General features: G+C 41.4%; 1 protein-coding gene and 1 long non-coding RNA gene across 8 annotated transcripts in view; one reads left to right on the top strand and one right to left on the bottom strand.

Annotated features, from left to right (window-relative positions):
* GRM7 (glutamate metabotropic receptor 7) overlaps window positions 1-13664 on the top strand; it is a 933157-nt gene that overhangs the window by 882357 nt on the left and 37136 nt on the right. Inside the window, exons 9-10 of one of the 4 annotated variants that reach the window (XM_037019391.2) lie at window positions 7517-7763; window positions 12713-12804. In XM_037019391.2, coding sequence (XP_036875286.1) covers window positions 7517-7763; window positions 12713-12783 — 318 coding nt within the window. In that variant the 3' untranslated portion in view covers window positions 12784-12804. Of the gene's footprint in view, window positions 1-7516; window positions 7764-10872; window positions 11267-12712; window positions 12805-13664 lie in introns of those variants that run through there. The other 3 variants (XM_073230966.1, XM_073230965.1, XM_037019392.2) reach the window with 3 other exon arrangements.
* The window catches only part of LOC140848323 (uncharacterized), a 271710-nt gene that overhangs the window by 36906 nt on the left and 221140 nt on the right, over window positions 1-13664 (bottom strand). Inside the window, exon 5 of one of the 4 annotated variants that reach the window (XR_012128985.1) lies at window positions 13119-13591. The exons of the other annotated variants lie outside the window; for them this stretch is intronic. This is a non-coding gene — a long non-coding RNA (uncharacterized lncRNA). Of the gene's footprint in view, window positions 1-13118; window positions 13592-13664 lie in introns of those variants that run through there. 4 annotated transcript variants of the gene reach the window in all.

Raw genomic sequence — 13664 nt, forward strand, 5'->3', positions numbered from 1 at the left:
GAGGGGACAGAGGGCTGGTGGAATAGACATCCTGTGCATCAGTGTGGGTAGGTCCTGTTTGTATGGGCTCAGCAAAATCAGAAAGGATGCCCAGAAGAATGGGCTATGGGGAGATGGCCTGCTGCTCGTTGGGTTGGCATGGTGAGTGAACTTCCCCAGCAATGTGGTCCCTCAGAATCACAGCATCTCTCGGCTACTCGTATGCTTTAGAATAGACAAAAAGCATGAGGTTTCTGGCCAGGAGAGCAAAGAACTGAGATTAGGTGATTTCCAGCATGACATAATTGCTTATCTCATGCTCCAGAAACTGATTTGCGTTCTCCAGGAGCGCTCATCTCCTGCCCATCCAAATAAATAATGTAACTGCAGACTTAATACCATGTCTGCCTGGAGATACTAAATGAGAAAAATAAAACACAGTAAGACTAAGTCTTGTCTAATAATCATCTGGTTGCCTCTTTTATAATCCTGTGCCAGACCCCTGTCCACAGAGTATGTCCCATACCATTTGGTGCGTTTGTATCTCTCAATATTTATCACGTCTCTCCCCCTGTTTATGTCTCTCCTATTCAAAGATAGGTCTAAATAGCATGAACATTATCTGCAGAAAATGAGGCCATCTACTCTAAAAAAGAACAATTTGTGTTTCCTAAGTGCCCACCAAATGCCAGGTGTTGTGCTATGGATTTTTCATGCATAATAATCCTTTAATTTTAAAAATGGTGAGGTTTCCATGGTGGTCATAGAATAAGGTCAGGTTTTATATCAGACCCTCTGCTAACAAACTAGTAGGGGCTGAGTTTTGACTCTATCGCTAGCCAGACTGGAAGGAGCTTGTCCAAAGCCACCACCCAACAATTCCAGGGATGATCCGAAATCAGTTCTAACAAGTATCTTTTTTCTTTCTATTATACCATCCTTCTAGAAGACTCAAGTCTCTCTCCAGAAAACAGTATTTTCCTCCATTGTACTAAATGCTTTTGTCATGTATTATTTCACAACTAAGCAAAGACCTTCGACCCTCTGGCTGACTGAGGAAGTCCCAATTGCAAATATTCTGTCCCATTTCCAGCCGTGTGTCATTATTTCTCAAAAATATGGTCACTCCAATTAGAAAGTAAGGGATGTGGATGGTAAGGACTGAAAACAGTGGCCTTAACTGCCCTGAGCTTTCATTTCAATGTGGTCATGTGGATGTTCTACTTGTCAGGTGGCAGTGAACACTTCTTTACTGTGACTGGATCAGACATATTTTTCACTTTTACTGCAGAGACTTTGGGATGTCTTGAGAATTATGAAACTTTTCTCATCCCACCTAAAGACTCCATTAAAGCCTGCGTGTCCCAGTTCTCAACTGTCACTTAGGAACACACAAAATTGGTTATTTCTCATAGGAGTCCATGACAGACAAATAGGGGTTTGAGTCTACTTTCAAACAAAATAGAAGCAAACTTAGTGAGATGTCTGTCCCTAAAGTTAGTTGTTTATCCGTGGATTCCATAAGAAAAAGTATCATTTCAAAATGTATTAAGATTGTATAACAACAGGATAGAAAACAAGTCCTTTTATGGCATAGCCAATAAATAAATCCATGATACTAACACCCTTGACTGAATGATTGCTGTATGCTAGACACCCTTCTGAGCATTTTACAATGGTTAGCTCATTTTATCCCAACAACCTTCTAAGACAGGTACTGTTATTATTATCTCCACTCTAGAAATGAGGAAAACAGGCACACAAATAATAACAAAAAAAAGTATGAACAGAATATTAACAGCTTTTCTTAAAACAAGGCTGCACGTGAAGGGTTTTCATCACACCTAACACTTGATTCAAGTGTAGAACTTCTTGTTCAACTAAAATTTAGTAGTGTATGCTTTGTGGCAGACACTGTTTATTATCCAGTCAGCTCTTCTATAATGTGACATGTGTGTTCTTAAAATCATGCTATGCAAAATTGTGCAATAAAAAAACCCCACAAGACTTACGGGAAAAATCGAGTTGAAACACAACAGTCAAAAACATCAATGACATTTTAAAGAAAGGATAGGAATGTAATGAAAATGGCTGCACAGTTTTACATGTTAAGTAGCTAACGCAGAACTATTACAGTCAAAATGGCACTCTGCCATAAGAAAAAGAAAAAAAGACCCTCATGGAAGAAGGTGCCAGAAGGGTCGCTGCCTGTGACTTGCTGTGGAAGGAGGCAGCGGGCAGCTGGGCGGCATGGGCGTGTGTGCACTTGGCGTGTTTCCACGGCTTGGTTCACTGGGCAGTTTACTATGTCAGCTAGTGTTTCTTGTAGGAAAAATCCCACACTGCAAATTGGACTTCGTGTCACCCTCACATCGTTCCCTGGTACATCCATCTCATTGGGATCGATCTGCATTTCCAAAGCGAGAGGCGCAGCACCACTGGCTGCTCTTCTGAGCAGGTCAGGTTAAGTGGTACTTGGAGCTGTACCTTGTGCAGAGGCCGGTAGGTGGACTGAGCCAATGGGGGAGCTGGGGATGCCTTGTGTAGAAGGGACCACTGGCTTGAGCATTAGACAGAAGCTGGTGTCAGAGGCAGAGAGGTAGCAAACAACTCCTGCCAAGAAGAGGGGAAAGCCGAGGCCAATAGATGCTGGGAGAACCAGGATCTGGTGAGCAGCCAATGCCTTATCCTCTGGCCTCTAGATCCTGGCTCCCTGAGGGCAGGGAGAAAGCCTGTCATCTTCACAATGGTGTGCCTGCTGCCGGAACAGCGCAGGCGCTTAGTATCTCAATAAAACCGGCAAACTGGTCAGTGGATGAATACACCAACTGCGGGAAAATGAGCTCTCTCTGAGCGCCTACAACTAGGTGCATTTACAACACATGGTCGTGAGTCAATTATCTCTTGTATCAGTGGTTTGACACCACCAGACAGCCCCAGAGCGTGTTTCTTAATTGAATTTTTATACAGGTAAAGGTGGTAGTTCATTAGTATAAATAGGCTGTGAATTTATCTCTGCCATATAGAGTTATTATCAAGGACACCCTAGTCATGATGAGACTATTTTGATGAACCCAAAACTCGGAAATTGGTTTTTTTTTGACAGTTCTAGTGTTATATCTATCTCTGTGCCCTGTGAATGTTTCTTTACTTCCTTTTTTTCCCCTTTATTTTTTAGACAGTATCGAGAATACTGATTGTCAAAGTTGAAAACCTGTAGCTATTATAACTATTGATAGCTTGCCTTGAAATCTCTGAAAATAGTCTTCTATTAAACTGATTCCCAAATTTACACAGAGGAGTTGGCACATCTCAAAGCTGCCTGTGAGCATTATCTAGCAACTTGGCAAATTTCTTAACATCTTAGTGATCAAAAGTCAGACAGGGAAAATCCAACTAACCCTAAGTGCTATACCAACTTCCAAAGCAACAATGGCATCTCATGATACAATTACAAATTTTATCTGTCTGACAGTAACTTTGAGGCCAAGATGAGAAGATGCAGGGAGCAGAGTCAGCTGGGCTCAGCCTGGTATCGCCTCCCTGGGCATTCTGAAAATATCCTGGCTGATGCTTTCAATCAGAAGGCACAGGAATAGGCCTGGTGGTTTAGACACTGCAACCAAGTTAATTGATGATATATATATATAAAAGGTTCAAAATATATAAAAGTGGTTGCAGAGGAAGGTTCTTCTTGAGCTATGTAGCTCAACAATCTAATAAAAATAAATATTAGGCAGTATAAATATTAGCTACCATTTCACGGGTACTTATTTCCCTGGCATTCTGCTAAGCATTTTTCATATATTTAATTAGCTCTTCAAAATCACCATTTTAGATAGGAACTATTATTATCTTCATTTTAATAATGAGGAAATTGAGGGACAGAGAGAATAGTTATCACCAAGGAGTCTATGCCTCAGACTTCAAGAAAACTGTTGTTCTACAATATATGCCAAACTTGTGGCTGGCTTGACTCTGGATTCCTTACCTAAATGCTCTTTAGTTACATAAGCTGAATTATACATGGTGGGCATTAGAAAAGCCACACTCAACCAAGGGGCAGGAACTGGGTTCTGGAAATGAATTTAGACTGATAATAAAGTTAAGGCTTAATTATCAAAACACACAGAGATTCCAAGGCAGTCTGCATCCTTCCCACAGGGCTGGGCCATCGAGGACTGACCAAGGTTGGGAGGCTTTTCTCTGCTGGGGGTAATCCTCCGAGAGCGAGAATGGGATGAGGCCAGTTGGAGGCCAGCCCAGGGACAGGCCTGAGCTCAGGAAAACTATGTGCCAAGGACCTCTGTGCTTTGACGAAGGGAACAACGAGGATCCCCAACACCTTTACATCTCTTAAAGAAATTAGGAGGAAGACAAAATCGTGTGAAATACCCAAGATCAAACAGGGTAATGCATTTTATAATAAGCATCGGGTAAAATAGGAGTAGCCGTGAGACTGAAAAGAAATATGGTGTAATTTGCCCAAACAACGTACTGAATGTTGATGATGGGACGAAAGCTCCAAATCAAAAGACAAGACTCCCACTGAAGGCCACACAGTGACTTAGCTCCCCGCCTGGGGCTCAGTGCGGTTGGACCCCTGGGAGCCAGTTCCTTTGGGATCCCCACAGGCCACATGCACCTCACATCTGTATCCCCATACACCGATAAGTCCTATCCTAAGCACTTTACAAATCCTAATTCATTTAATCTCATTATGAGGTAGGTATTATTACCGTCATCCCCATTTACAAATACAGAAGCCGAGGCACAGGGAGGTGAGGTGACTGGCCCTATGTCACAGAGGTGGTAGATGGGAATGTAACTCCATCTAGCTCTGCACTCCTCATTCCTAACCACCAGGCAATGTAAAGATTTGGGGGAGTAGGAATTTGGTCAGTAACATTCATGCAGATTTTCACCTACTTCTGAAATATCATTAGAGTGCAAAATTTCAAAACAAAATACCAAAGTCTCAATGGGCTCTACTTGGAAAATAATGAGATTAAACCCTCCATAATATGAAATCATAGCTTTTGAAGTCTTAAATTGCTTAGTAGTCTTTGTTAAGAAAAAGCCGTTATGTGTACACAAACACACCCCTTCACAAAAGTGCATATACACATGCACTGGCAGTTAAGTAAAATTAATAAACAAAACACAAACTGTGGATGACTTCTTCAATTGCAACATCTGCTTATGAGCCAATAAAGTGAAACAAAACCTAAGATCCCTTGGGCCACCTTGTGCCTTTCTCAGGCTGCCTAAATCATGGTTTGCAAAGCCCTCATTAGAAGGATGACAGAAGTGATCCCGAGGAAAGGCAGAGACATCGCCTAGGCCATACAGCCCTGGGACCATGGAAAGCTAAGCCTTTCTTGTGTAGCGTCGGTTAACAGGGGAATGGAGGTGAACATCTAGGAAGTATTCTAAAGGAAAAGATAGGCCTTAAAATACGGTCAGATTCGCAACCAAAAGATCACTAATTCAATATTATTTTGTCTTTCTACTGTACACACTTTACATATTGTACAGCCAGCAGCTGGCAGCTCCCTGAACCATTCAGAGGCATACACATCCAAATTAATGTTTCCTAGAAAATGGTATTCCTTCCAGATGAAAGGGCAGTCTCTGAATCCCTTCACCAGAGCCTCAGTTTGAAGAAATAAGATCAGAAATATCCAGGCAACCAATTGATCTGATAGAAATTCTTGTGTATTTAGAGAAAGGCTGTATCTCCACTGAGTCATAGGTAGGAAAAAGATGTCCTTTATATAGACAGCTGAGTTCAGCCACCATGGTTTTTAAGTGCCTGCTGTGTGTCGGCACTGCACACACATGATGGACCACAGGCATGGGCTTCTGCCTTTAGAACTTATGACCCACTCAGAGAAAGGGAATAGTCAGATGATCAGGGTTGTGGGTATATAATTACAAATGGAGACCATCAATTTAAGAAAAAGAGTCCTTAGAGAGTTTATATGTAAAGAAGCTGGCTAGATTTCAGGCTTAGGTGAGGACAGTCTAGCATGGATGTTCTAAGCAGCAGAAGAGGATCATTCCATTCAGAGAAAAACAGGAATAAAGAAAAACTGCATGTATAAAAGGTTCTGTGGTTGAATTAGCACAGCTTCTTCAAGACCTACAGGAATGCCCTGTATATGGTGTCCTGCAACAGACAAAACACAGAGGGCAAACCACATGGGACCCTGTAGACTTCATTAAGGATTGGGATTTTATCTTCTGACATGGGGCAGCATAATTGTGGAACAGCGTGATCAAATACATCATCCAGGAACTAGGCTCTCCACTGACATAAAAGGCCATGGAAGCTGTTCACTCCTATCTAAAAATATGATTGAAATCTTATATATGCATGTTAAATATGCATGTATGTATACATTTATTTCAAGCTTTACTGAGGTATGACTGACAAATAAAAATTGTGTATATTTGTTATATAATATCTTTTATAAGGTGTACAGCACTTAATAAATTTATACACTGTGAAATGATTATTACAATCAAGTAAATTAACACATCTGTGACCTCACATTTAATCTAGTTTTCAGAAGTCATGCAGAACCTGAACATATGGGAGAGGGGCTCCAGATCATGATCAGGCACTTGATAAACACACGGGCACTTGATAAACACAACTGGATCAATCCAAGTGGTCTGTAGCTTTCTCCTTGCTGATCTCACAACTCCCCATACCCTTCAACTGTTATTTTTTCAAATTTACCTCCAAGGCAATGATTTAACACATTGAACAGTAAGTGAATGGTTGTTCTGTGATTTGTCAAGCAAGCTAAAGGCAGCAAGGACAGCTATAGGTTACTCTCCAAACCAGAAATAGCACCTTGTCAGAATGGTTTTGCAACCTTTCAGCAATTTGTCAGCATAAAGGGACTGGACAGGCCAACATCACTCGATCTTGGTTCCTTGCCGTTGGTGTTTTGTCAATCAGAATTAGGTAAGAAGGGCTTATTTTTCAGGAAAACTCAACTCACTACTTTTTAGGATTGGTGAAGGTGAAATCATTAAACACACACACACACACAAAGAAATATATAGTGACAAAAAATTTTCAAATAAAGTCCCAGAGCTGTTTAACATAGTGTTAATCCTTTTTTGGGTGGGGGATAAAAGAAACCACCACCCCTTACTCAAGATTATAAACTTCTATGATCTTCATATTTTCTTATTTCTGTTGCTATTCTGACCAGAGGTACCTGCAATCTGATTCAAGGTCTCCCCTGAACTTCCATGTGGAAGACTTCCCCAGGGAAGTATGCGCACGGATTCTCCCAGTGATATCCAATCAGTTAATATATGTGCAATTTCTCCAATAAATGTGCAGAGTCATTCTGCCTTCTATATATAAAAATTTTTTTGTTGTTGTTAATCAGAAGGCCCGGAGATTGCTCTGCTTTGTCCCTTAGCTACAGTCATTCTTGACATCATGTTAAGTGATCAAACTCCCTTGCAGTCATTTTATTTGTAATAGTGCCTTGTGTGTTGTGTCTCCTAGCTCTACATACAAACTACCACGCTTACAATCTCCATGAACCTAAGTGCGTCAGTGGCTCTGGGGATGCTATACATGCCGAAAGTGTACATCATCATTTTCCACCCTGAACTCAATGTCCAGAAACGGAAGCGAAGCTTCAAGGCGGTAGTCACAGCAGCCACCATGTCATCGCGGCTGTCACACAAACCCAGTGACAGACCCAACGGTGAGGCCAAGACAGAGCTCTGTGAAAACGTAGACCCAAACAGTAAGTAACTTTACCTTCCTTCCCTCTTGGTGCCCAGCACTGAGGAGCACTGGGAAATGCGGTGTGAGCTTGCCTTTCTTAAGAGAAATACTCTGACCATTTCTGTCTGATGGATGGGTGGCCTTGGGAAATGCTTACTTTTGCTTTTAAGAGTTTGCCTCATTCTTGCCATCGTTTTCTTTTTGCTCCCTGTTGGGAAAAAAGCTTTTAGAGGCTCTGCTTCTGAAGTGTGAAACCTGCCCCTTCCATTGCTTCCAATCCCTTGGTACCAACTCCTCCAGCTGACATGCACAGGCTGGCTGGGGGGTGAGCCACCTGCTCCCTGCCTGACAGCGGGACCACCTCCTGTTCAGGAAACTTCAACACCTGGTAGAACTCTAGCAATAGGAATGGAATTGGAGTATTTAAGAACTTTGGAAGAAGCCTAACTTCTTTCCACTGGAAAAGGAATGTAGACAAAGTTATGATTCTTTACTAAGCAAGGGTTTCAGAAATAAGAATACATAGAATACCGAGTAGAGTTGGCGAACTTCCATCCAAGCGCACAGACCCAGACACCACCATGCTGACAACATCCCCGTGTGGGAAAAAGATGCAGCCACACTTGGTGGAAGGGTCTTACCCCGTGGAAGACAGAATATGAGAAATAGGGTTAAGGACGAGATGTCAGGTTTGATACGCTGCATGGTACGTCTACAGCCTCTGCAGGCTTTCGTCACCCCCGTAAATGACCCCAAAGAAGGTGGACATACAGACACCACTATGTAAAAGAACAGGGCCCTTTACAGCTCTTCTTAGCTCAGCATCTTCATGTACAAAATGGAGATAACACCATCTATGTCATCACATGTGACATATCACACATCTAGGAAATAGTTTATAAATTACATGTTCATGTCCTTCCATTCCTTAAGGCAGAAAGCTTTGCCTAAAACTACATTTCAGTGTGACTGGTTACATAGATGTGACAGTACAGTTAAAGGCATTCTGAACACACTGAGGCAGGTGGGACTGATTCCCAAACAAATGTATTTCCATGACCGTATTTACGCATCTATGTATATGTGTACCCTTTACTGATAAATACACCTGTGTATTTATACTTTTGTAGCATTTTATTCTAGGACCTTCTGTCAGATTTTCATTTCACAGTACCCTTATCCTACAGAAAGTACAGTAAGTTTTCCTTCTATATCTATATACTCTCTCTCACACACACACACACACACCCATACACACATTTAACTAGACATGCTCAAAATCAACAAGCAGAAACTGTGGTACAAAGTCTGTATGTATTGACAAAGTGGCAAAATTAGAAGTTTTGATTTTAGACAACTGATCCAATACTACACTCCTTAAAAATAATTACTCTCAAACATTTCTCCTATTGCTAACCTTTAAGGATTAGATTCTGTCCCCTGCAGAGGCTGTTGGGATATGATAAAATGCTAAAAGTAACCCTAACATTACTACTAATATATGCTCCATCCACTACCCTTTGAAATAGGCATTATGCAGAATTCTTTGGGCAGAAGACCTCTTCCTCCTCATAATGCCTATGTGGAATGAGGATTATTATGCTCATTTTACCGAAGAAACTTAGGTTTAGCAAGATGAAGTGACATTACCAAAGTCGCACATCTAGTTAGCAGAGGCTGGACTGAAATGCAGGTCTGACTCCCAAATCCATGCTTATTTCTCTTTACTGCTCTGTTTCTGACGACATGTGTGGCATGCTGTAATTCCAAAGCAGGCATTTTGGCTTCTTCATTCGGTAATGCGGCCTGCATATAAGGGATATCATGATGCGCAGTGGCAGGCTCCGTAGTTGAATGTGCTGTGGAATGTATAGTCGCTTGCTGTGTCGCTGCGAAGGAGTATCCTGAGCTCAAAGAAGGCTGCTCAGGTAGAGGCCTCATCCCAGTAACTGAAAAATTCAAATATCTCATTACCTATGTCAATCATGACAATAATTCCATTTGGGATTCATTTAGTGCCTTTCCCTTGAAAAAGTTTGGTTGGGTTTTCTTGTTTTCGTGTCTACGAAGAGTAAAGGTAAACAGTTTCGGAAAAAAATGACATCAAACAGCTCTTGTCTCACAATCAATCCAAAAGATTTTTTTAAATTGCTTTAGCAATTTTATGTAGACACTCCCTACTACACCATAAATAATTTGACTAGATATTTGCTGAACTGTAGGAGGAGATTCATGTACCTCCAAACATTGGGGTATCTGATGACCCAGCTCTCAGAGGTCCCAAAGAAGAATCAAAAGATCTTATTCATCCAAAATCTGTCCAATAGAAAGTTCTGTGATGATGGAAGTGTTCTAGCCACAGGGGCCATTTAGCACTCGAAACAGGGGTGCTTAACTGAGGAAAAACACTTTTAACTTTACTTCATTTTAAATAACATATCTAAATAGCCATCTGTGTCTGCGGCTACTGTATCAGACAACTCAACTCTAGAAATCAGTGTATCTTAGTAGGCGAGGATTTGGTTTTAGGACACTCAGTCTGAGCCCATACCTCTCAAAGTTTTAGCAATGATGCTCGTCTGGGACCAGGTCACCTTAGAGGAATGAAACCCTTGAGACGAAACAAATAGTTATGTTAAAAGGAGCTGCTAATGTGGAAATAGTGATATTTGGGATTATATTTGGAAACTACATTTGGAAAATCAGTCCCTAGCAATGCAAAAATGCATATATGTAGGGAAACAGCTGTAGTGGAAAATTTAATGAAAATAAATAACAAGACTATTCTGATGTGAATGAACATTATTGCTGTATTCTATTTAATACCAAATATAGATCAAATTATCTGAAATTTCTGAACTTTGCTAGCACAAATTGTTTGCTGAAATTAAGCTGTTGGTTAAAAATAAATAAACATTCTATGTACTTGAAAAAGTGGTCTTTCCAAAGGGGAAATTCCATACAGAGTCTCTTAGGGAGGGTATTGGAGAGAAAGTCTGGTGTGAGCTACAAAGTTTATAGTATGAGCTACAAAGTAAATAATGAAACAGAGATGTCCTGTTATTCACTGCTGCTCTGAATACTTAGTCTCAGTGTATTTCAATCTTCAGTGTTTTCATTTTTAACAGCTCGACTCCATCATTGCAGTTTGCCATCTGGTGCATGCACGCTTCTGCTCATCCACTCCAACCCGCAACTACATGTCCCCAGAAAACCGACCTTGCTTGTTCGCTTCTTATGGGCAGGAATCAAAACTGCCCCGGCCCTGCCAGATTTGTCCCCAAGAAGTTCAATTTCCCTATTAGTCTGCTTCTGCAGTTAAAAGTCCATTGGAAGGAAACTTTTCTGCATGGAATAAACAAGAAGTAAATCTTCTCAAAATGTTAATGTGTCTGTGCATCGCTAACATATTAGATGTTCAAGGTGGGCCAATGCTGGGTTTCCACACTCAGACTGAAAAAAGGCATGGGGTGCACAGGGTGTAGCTCAGCTACGTACTGACTTTTGATTCATACCAATAAGATTTCTGTTCCTAGAGGATCAGAAGATCCTGACCTACTTTGGATTAGCATTAGCTGGGGCCATGGTGATGCCTTCTCAATATTCCTTTCTAAGAAGGGCACCTCAAGCTCTGGTTCCCACACCTGCAGCCTGAATTCAGCATGTCATGTGAACTTCCTAGTGCTGACTGGGCATATGTGTTTGTGGCAAACATACAGATGTCAGATAAACAAGAGGACTTGGCTTATGGATGGCCACCAGGGCTCTTCTCTGGCTGGCTGGATGATATTACTGAAGCAGCATGGCTTTATCAGGATGGGTACTGTCTTCTTGCCCAGCCTGCTTAGAACCAGAAGATGCTCTAGACCATCCCCTGGTCAGAAGCTCTCCTTGAAAAGGATCACAGTTCACAGTGATGAGCAGCCCTAAGCTATCTTTGCCCTAAACCACCATCCGTTATCAAAGCCAGTGCCCCCAAGCAGTGCAGGGAAAGCCTTCAAGTACCTGGACTCTTTACAGGTAGTTTACTCTGGAAGGTCAGTAGCCACTAGAGGTGTCAGGCAGGTGGACAGCTTAGATCATAGCCCCTTCTTCAAGGAGGGGATATATGACTAATGATTAACAGACCGAGATAAAGGCTGGATATATATTATATAAAAGGCTGGTTTAAGCCCATGAGCATATTGTATGGTGAAGCACACTTTAGAGGAGCAGTAAAACAGAAAACCCAAAATCAGATTTATAAATTTAAGTTCATATTCTGATGTTTTTTTTTCTTTTACCACCATTTTGCATCTACTGTAAGGAAAATATACAAATAAAAACTAACTCGTGTGTTTCCAAAGAAGCCAATTAATACATCAAGTAGTTGAACTGTCAACATCAGGAGGTATTTGGTTTAAAAGCAAAAACACAGACACACACACAAACTCACACTGATAGAAAATGCATGTGGGTAGGAAACCCCAAACCCAACACCAGTGACGACGCTTAAAACTTTTTGGGACACACTGCCGCGCTGTGTTGATTTGTTATGTTTTCTGTTTGGTTTTGCTGCTTCATTTGTGGGATCCCCAACATGCTCAGCATTGTGTTGTTTCATCGTTCTGGACTAACCCTGAGGGCCGGTCAGCATGACTGCACTAGGCTGAGGAGGAAGGGAGGCAGAAGGAAGGAAAGAATGCTCTGGCCAGACAGACAGATGATTCTGGGGGTAGTTTCCTCAAGGGCTCCAGCTTGAGCACGCAAAGCCCAATTGCTTCAGACCGAGAGGCACCAGGACTCTCATGTTCAGAGGTACCTGAATTGCGGTGAACTGGTCTACCGAAGGCTAGTGAACTCACTGAGAGTGCACTTTATGTCTGTGGCCTCTATCGCAGCCTCTTCTCCAAAAGAAAAAAAAAAATGAAGGGAGATATTGTGTGCACACTTATTTTATACATACCTATATATTTACTTTTCCTGTAGACTGTATACCACCAGTAAGAAAGAGTGTACAAAAGTCTGTCACTTGGTACACTATCCCACCAACAGTATAGCTTTTGCCTGCTTTCCAAAAGGTAAGAAACAATCTGATTTTTATTTATTTGTGTGTTGTTTCCACTGAGAATCAGAAATGAAAACTGTGCTTGATTACCTGTATATCTATTTAGATGATGGAATGCCTTTTCAAAGATAAATCTGTTTGCAAGTAATAACTCTACAGCATTTTACAAGGCTGACAGACAGTGACTGCAATGGGGGGAGAGTGGTGAGGACTTGGTAATATGGGTGAATGTTGAAACTACAATGTTGTTCATGTGAAACCATCATAAGATCATATATATCAAGGTTACTTAAATAAAAAATTTAAAAAACAAAGATAATCTGTTTGCTAAGCACTGTGCAGACAGCTTCTGCAGGTCACATGGCCAGCTCCCGCCTCAGGGAACATGTGCAGGTCACATGGCTGGCTCCCGCCTCAGGGAACATGTGTGTGCATGTGTGCATGTGTCTGTCCTGAGCAAGTAGTCCAGAGTGGTAGGGCTGGTGCAGGTCACCCTGTGACATGGCCAGTGGTGAGAGATTATTTTTAAATGAACGTTTTTACATTGTGGTTTCAGAACGCAATATAGAAAACAGGGAGAGAAGGGACATGTTTTATAGCCGAATAAAAATGACTGTCCTGGCTTGTTTTTATTAATTAAATACATTCTCAGAAATGTATTTCCTCAGGGAAAAAAAAAAAGAATTTCCCTACCATCTTTAACCCCAAATGATCTTGGTTCCTTCTTGGCAGCAAATAGAAAGGGCTTGCTGTCTGGGCTCCATAATGTGTTGAAGATGATTTGCGGTCCATAGTTCAGCCTTAGAGAAACACAGAACCAACTTTAGCCATTTCACTGAGCAGGGAAAGTTTCCATGGAAGACCACAGAGTCT

Source organism: Manis javanica, chromosome 3, assembly GCF_040802235.1.
Source record: "Manis javanica isolate MJ-LG chromosome 3, MJ_LKY, whole genome shotgun sequence".
Classification (NCBI taxonomy): Eukaryota; Metazoa; Chordata; class Mammalia; order Pholidota; family Manidae; genus Manis; species Manis javanica.